This window comes from Gavialis gangeticus, unplaced genomic scaffold (genome assembly GCF_001723915.1).
Source record: "Gavialis gangeticus isolate Ggan-Ray unplaced genomic scaffold, GavGan_comp1, whole genome shotgun sequence".
NCBI classification, from domain to species: domain Eukaryota; kingdom Metazoa; phylum Chordata; order Crocodylia; family Gavialidae; genus Gavialis; species Gavialis gangeticus.
The window spans coordinates 73,988,957-73,996,231 of NW_017729022.1; the positions used below are offsets into that span (position 1 = coordinate 73,988,957).

General features: G+C 43.3%; 1 protein-coding gene across 3 annotated transcripts in view; it reads left to right on the plus strand.

Moving 5' to 3' along the window:
- HIPK2 (homeodomain interacting protein kinase 2) overlaps positions 1 to 7,275 on the plus strand; it is a 213,064-nt gene that overhangs the window by 139,971 nt on the left and 65,818 nt on the right. Inside the window, exon 2 of one of the 3 annotated variants that reach the window (XM_019515385.1) lies at positions 3,667 to 3,694. The exons of the other annotated variants lie outside the window; for them this stretch is intronic. Within the exon in view, the coding sequence (XP_019370930.1) occupies positions 3,667 to 3,694 (28 nt within the window). The remainder of the gene's footprint in view (positions 1 to 3,666; positions 3,695 to 7,275) is intronic. 3 annotated transcript variants of the gene reach the window in all.

The window sequence follows — 7,275 nt, forward strand, 5'->3', positions numbered from 1 at the left end:
ATATTATGTGGGGAACTCGGGCTTCCTTGGTTAAGTTCCCAGCTCATCAGCTGGCCTGAGTAGCTTCGGACAAGACCCTTCACCTCCCTTCTGTATGTGTAAAATGGGGATGAAAATACTGATTGGCTTGGTAAAATCCCTGGAGGTTGAGAAGTGCCATGGAAGACCTAGTATTATTGTTCCTGACTGCCATAAAAACCTGAACAAATATCACATCCTGAATCTGGCTTTGCCTTGTGTACAGGTGCCTGCCTGGGTGAAGCCAGCTGTGGGATCATGGTCTAAACTAGAGGTCTAGATAGAATGCCTCTGGCATCTCTTACGTTGATAGTTGTCTTGCTCATCAGTCTAATCCTATGAAAGCACCAAAAACCTGATAGAGTTTGCAGGTCTGCTCTGGGTGGGACTAGCAGGGAGAGTTACCAATTTGTTGGGCTCATCTGCAAGGGGCCTGGGCTTGGAATCACCAGAGGTAAAAGCTGGATGTTTCTGTCAAACTGGGAGTAGAGGAAGGGCGGGTGGTAAGTGTCAAGAAGTCACCTTTGATGACCACATCTTTTAAAAAAAAGTATTTTCCTGTCTAAAGCAAAGAAAAAAATAGTCTTAAAATGTTTAACAGCAACAACAATAGATAAAGAAAGGGCAACAACAACTTAGAGCCAAAGCTTGGTGCAATTAGATGTTTGGCTCTGAGGGATGTGAGAGCAGCTTGGATTTGCATAAATTGCATAGTCTGGGTCAGACAGTAGAACTGGAGTTGTGCTTTCATTGCAGTGGTGTGAATGGAAGCACATAATTGAGATTCTTTTCCTTCTGGTCAGATGCCTCCTTGAGGAGAACTCCATGCCCAGTACATTGTGGCTCATCCATTTCATGGCTGCTGTTTTAAAATTGCATTTCTTCTATTCTGTAATTTCTTTCAATACTTGGGAAGAAACCCTGGCTTGGACCTTCAAGTTCCACCCTTGATTTCAGATAATGATGAGAGATTGTAATGTATTAAATATTGTTGTTTCTTCACTGTTCCTCTTGCAAGTTTCTAAACTTCTGAACAAGAATCACAGATGATGGTGGGGGTACTTTGCACAGCCTGTATTCTTGGAAATGTGTAGGTACGTGCATCTGAAGCTCAGCATAGAGCATTATGATTGTGATTAGTGAGATGAGGCTCTTTCAGGAGATACGCTGCCAGCTGAAATAGGCTTAGCACATCTCCCGGCTCTTGGTACTGGTTCCATTTGCCTCATCTGATGGGTTTCAAGTTGCAGGATGAAAAAGACGTGCCCAAAGATTCCAATTTAGCAAGCACTTAAATACATTTTTAACTACTTACCAAAGTCCTATTTGCTTCACTAGGATCTTAGTATGTGCTTAAAATTAAGCACATGCTGATGTACCTTACTGAACTTGGGTCATAGCCAGGCCAACAACTGTACAGGACTACTGCCAAAAAGTTATGCTGACTCAAATGTCTAACTATTGCACAACAACTTCTTAAGTTTTAACCCCCTTGAATCATAGATCTCAAATTTTCTTTGTTCCCTTTCAGCCCCCAAGCAGAATAGTTTTTATTATTAACAAGCTTATTATCACTCAGGATAATTCTGCTCCATTCTGTTTGGTTTTGTGTAAGTTCCTCTCTGCATTTCTAAATCCATCACATGGGAAGGGTGAGTGCAAATCTATGAACCACCAGTAAGTGAGGTCTGCTCACTTTATTGACAGGTAAACATTTTAACCCTGCCACTACCAAAAAAGCAGATGAATTATTTTTGTATTATTGCTTTGAACTTTCAGAAGGCTTCTCTCTCCATAATATCCCTCATTTCATCCTGTTGGAGAGGACTCATATTTCCAAGGCACAGGAAAAATGATGCCTGTGAAGTCAAAACAAGGTGAATTTTGATTTCCCTCTGGCTTTAGGAAGAGGGGAGCAGCTGGTAAAGAGGAGATGAGAACGGGTTTATCTGCTACATTTTGGTTACCATGGGTTGAATGATAGGTTTAATAATTGATAAAGCAATTTAGCAATGATCCATAACCCTGAAAGAAGCTTTTGCTTCCCACTGTCCATCCCTTCCTCTTACTGTCAAGCTGCTCACAGTGTTTTTGCCTGCAAAATTTCAGTCCTTGGCTTCAGTAAGCAACATGACAAGGGAAAAGTAACCATTTCTGAATCTTTTGTCTTGTTTCTGTGAACAGCTGTGTGTGTAACTGCAGTTCAGAGCTTCCATCTTTTCCTTATGTGTGTTCTTCGTCTGCCTCTTGTTGAAGTAGGCAGGAGGTTTCCTCTTAGGTCTTGTGTCCATTAGGGGAACTTCACACTGGTGTATGCATAGATACTGGACTATACACACTTCCATGCTAGTGTGCTGCATTGGCATAAGGCAGGGCTTCCACACTACTGCAGTTTACATAGGTATGTTCTGGGATCAACCAACAGGAATTTTTTAGTGTAAGAGAGCCTCTGCTATCTGCTATTTGCAGACTCAGGAATCCCAGAGAAGATCACAGTTACTATTAGAGGTCTACTTAACTTGTGGCCAGGCAAAACAATTTTCGTGGCTTGGTCCCACCATGAAGAGCCAATTTCGTGGGCATCTCCTGGTGGCCCTGTACCTTGCCACTGATTGGCAGAGAGGCATACGCCATATCATTTAGTAGCAAATTCTGCAGAAAGTAAATTATATCATTTATCATATTATTATAAATCTAAATGTAAATATGTTGTCAATATAAACTTATATACAGTATGAATTGTAACATATACTTTATTGTTATATCTAGCATTCTACAGAAAGTATTTGGAAATACTGATTAATGCTAACCTAAAAAAGAAGCATTTTCACGTCACTGAGTGGCACTTTCACTTAGTCTACATCACTAACAGACAATAACTATCTATCAAGTGATCTATGGCTGCAGTGATTGTTGTGTTGTCGTTGTATTGCAGTAAGCACTGGGACATTCTAAAACAGTGCACTATATGAATAATATACTGGGGGAATTAGGTTGATTTTTGCGGGAAATTGTGGCCAGCACACTATTTCCTGGTAAATTTTCCATGAAAATTGCAAAACTGTGAATTAAGTAGACCCCTAGTTATTGGCCAATCCCTGACTTATGTGTCAGTTTTGGGCACAAAAAAGTAACTGAGCCCACAAAAGCAGATGCACAAATCTGAATCTGCCCAACCCTTTATTTTAGTAACGCAGGTTTGCAGAGTATGGTGGACACCTACTTTTTGTGCTTAGGTATTTTGCATTTCTGTGCCATATATGAATGTGTGAGAAATTGGGCTCAAGGATGTTGGGGAGAAGCAAGCAAAAACCATACTGATTGGCTAGAAGGAGAAAAAAAAGAGACAGAGCTAGTGAGGAGGAGGTGAAAAAGACAATACAGAAAAGGGCAGGGAAAATTAGGTGAGACAGTAATAGGGGGAGAAAGTTAAGGAAACAGGTAAATGGGTGCTGAAGACCAACAGGGAAAGATGCAGCATGTTATATTAATAGGAGGGGAAGGGCAGAAGAAAAATTAGATTCAAAGCAGGGAGGAAGAAGGAGCATAAACAAAGGCAAAAGAGAGGTAGTGAGTTACACTTGTCCAGATGCATTACACAGGTATTGGATTGACAATATGCAACTGTTTTCTTCCTTTCGATCGCAGGGGCAGAGCCTTTGGGGGATGATGCAATGTAAGTAATTTCCACCCTCACTAGTCAGCTTGCTTCTAGGTTCCTAATAGTAAGAGTCAGTAGGAAATTTTTTCAGTTCCTGATTCTATGATGTATTTGCTATTAAATACCTTGTAATAATTGTAGGTTCCTGAACCTTACTTGGTATTTACTCTTATCAGGTCCAAAAGTAATTCCAATGTAACCTGCCCCCTGTTTTAAAAAGACAGAAATAACTGTGCATGCACTTGGTAAATACACACTAAGTTCTGCCCCTTTCCTTCCCCCAATACTTCCAAATACATACTACTTTGCCTAGAAACAGAAGGATAACAGCAACCATGTCACTGGCAAGTATATATTTATTGTACGTAATATTTGTGTCCCGTAACATATGCCATCACCAAATTCCTTTACTCATATAGCTGATATAGATTTATGAGCATTTGAAGTGTATGTGTGTGTTTTAAACGTCCTGAAAACTAGGCTTATGGGTATCTGCATGGTAATGTGAGCACATAATGTTGTGAACATCCCCTAGCCGTGGTTGCAGTAATACTATGTAGCACAGGAAATGACTGCTGGACTACACCCAGAATCCTTAACAGGAAATAGGTGTGTCCACGGTTTAAGAGTGAAAAATAAAGGACTGCTTGCAGTGCCCTCCAGAGCCACTGCCTTTCCTTATGAATGAAAATGTAGTGCTTGCCACTACCACCTGAGAAACTTGGGTATTTAGTGATAGGAGCTGGGCATCACCTGGGGTAGGGTATTAGATCACTATGTTGGAAAGAGTGTCATTCTACTGGGACTCCTTTAGCTGGTAAGGAACTATTTAGGATGGGCCTGTCTGCCTGAATGGGAACTGGTGGGAAGGCAATAGGTTGACCTCAATTACTGACCCTCAGAGACACTCCTGACTAAACAGTCTCTTTGGACCTTAAACTTTGCTTACCTGATATCCCGGCAAAGTGAATGAGTGAAAGCAGAGGAGCACTTGACAGAGAGAATGAGAGTATGTGCACAGAGTGTTTTGTGCTCAAAATGGCTCAGACGCAGCTCTGACAGCCAGTCCATGGATCTGGAGGAAAATGGCAAGTTGGTACTCTCCAGTCAATTGACGAAAGTAAGGGTGGTTGTTGTGATACAGGGCTTTGAGGCTAAGGATAGCTATTTAAATCTGGAACTCATCAGAGTTAGAAGACGCTCTCCCTTCAAGGTGCAGTATCCTACTTTCAGAATATGGACTTATCTGTTTTGGTGAGAAACAGCTCTGGATTGGAGCTGGAATGAAGAATGGTGAGACAGGGTTAGGTCCTGATACTGTCAAGGTGCTGTGCAGCCTCCATTGCCATTGACTTCAGTAGAAGTTAAAGGTGCTTGACACCTTGCAGTATTTGGCCCTGGCAAAGTGTTCAGTCTTCAGATGCCGCAGCTCCCTTCCCCAACTAAAGTTTGCCTTGCTTTGATCTGTGAATTCCAGGGTAGCAGTTGAGTTGAGAAACGGAGTCCTCTGTCCAGTGAAGAACTGAAACAAGTTCCAGCTTGGACAAGGAATAAATTACAGCAGCTGGCTGTGAATAGATTTCATTGGTTTGTGGTTTATCTTTTCTAGAAGTCACTGAAAAGTTCCAGAGAGGACGTCTTGGATACTGAAATCCTTTCTTAATTTCCAGAACAAGTAACAACTTTGAAGTTTTGCCTTCCTGGCCTTTATTGAAATGACCTCCCCTGGGCCAGATACAGACATTACATTTTTACTGGTATAAGTGATTGGAAACCAGTCTATACCCATAACAGAACAGCAGTTTGGCACATAAACCAGTCTATACCCCTAACAGAAATTTGGCACGCTTGCTTTAGCAAGTACTAAATGACTGTGTAGTAACTGTAGTTAGTGCACAGTCCTGGCAGCGCACGGGTCGTTTATGACCCTACTGCGCAGTAGCAACAAGCTCCCAGCTGCCACCCTACTGTGCAGTAGCTTGTGTCATGAGTCATGCCCACCGATGCTATGTCACTGTAGCAACAAGCTATGTTGCTGTAGCTCATCACTACAGCGACGTAGCATCTCGTGTAGATGTGCCCATAGGCTGGTTTAAAAATGTGTGTTTTGTTCACACCTGATCTAAACAACACTGCTTACAGAAGACCGCATACCTTAGATTGATTTCTTCTTGGGCTTTTTTGAATGTCTGTACCTAGCCCTGGAGGTGGGAGGGGAGTCTCTGCTAAGGGTGTCAGCTAGTGCTGATGGTTGCCATGTTTTTATGTGATATAGATACTTATTCACTTAAAACTGGACTGAGACAACCAAACTCATTTCACATAGTCCAAGAAGGTGTTAGATTATATTGGAGTGTGGCAAATTTAAAAATCAAAAGGAGCCCAACTCTTACAGCCCAAGTCTATGGAAATAAAATTCCTTGGAGGTTGTTTTTAATGTCCTGTGATGTGTGGGTGAAAAAGCCAGTGAGCTAGACTGGTAATTAATTTTCCTGACAGAAACACCAGACAATGAAATTACCCTGCCACAAAGCAGGGTCGCTAAAGTAAATATTCTGCCAGAGGCAGGCCTAAAAGTGGCACTGGGTCACATGTCAGGAGTGAGCAAACAGAGAGGCAGCACTTCTTCATTTGGGAAACTGTGAGCATTGCAAGCAGGTGCGAGGACTCTGGCATCACTCTTGTATGGATAGACAGGAGGGTACAGTTCCCATGCTAGTTAAAACAGCTGTCTAGCAGATGCAGGCCTGCTGTAGTTCAGTTCCAAGGGGAGAGAAGGACTGTAAGGAGGCAGCACCGAGTTCTAGTAATGGCCCAGACATTTTGATCCAAATCCCTGTTGACTGGTTGGTGCAATTCAGTTATAGAAAGGGATGAGAGTACTGAGGCTGTGGGCTACAGGAGCTGCTCTGCTCTCAGAGGTGCAAGCCCACTTGTCTGTCTTTAACCTCTTCCAGGTTGGTTGCTCATGTCTTTTACTTTCTCTCGTCTAGTTCACACCAGCCAGATTTTGTCGTCTTTAAATCAAGGTCATCTTCCCAGAAGGGAGTGCCTTAGTCAAACGATATCTGAGGTGGTACATGGGAGTGAAAGGCAGGACTTTTCCCACACAAGTAACAACAAATGGTGGAGCTACAGTTGGTGCTGGAGAAGGGTTTTGTGTGTAGCAGGGGTGGGCAAAATAAGGCCTGTGGGCTGGATCCAGCCCACCAGGCCATTTTATCTGGCCTGCAAGGCCCCTAAAAAATATAGAAAATTAATATTTAATTGCTCCTGGCTGCCTGTCAAAGATGACAGGAGCTAGGGGCAGTAGGACCCAGGGGAAACCACAGCAGGACCCTGCAACAGTAAGGCCTGCCTGGCCCTGCCCTGCCCCCCACAGCTGGAAGCCTCTGTCTAGCAGAGGCTTCTGGCCTTGGACTGTGGGCAGGGAGGCGAGGGGGGCAGGGGAGGACTACAGGCAATCACCCAGTCCTCAGGGCTGGGCTGGCTCTTCCTGAGTCCTGTCATCGTGGCCATGCAGCTGGGAGCCATGTGGTGCAGAGTGGTCGGCAGACAGGCAGGAAAGTGGTGGTGGGGGGGGGGGAGTGGAAGCG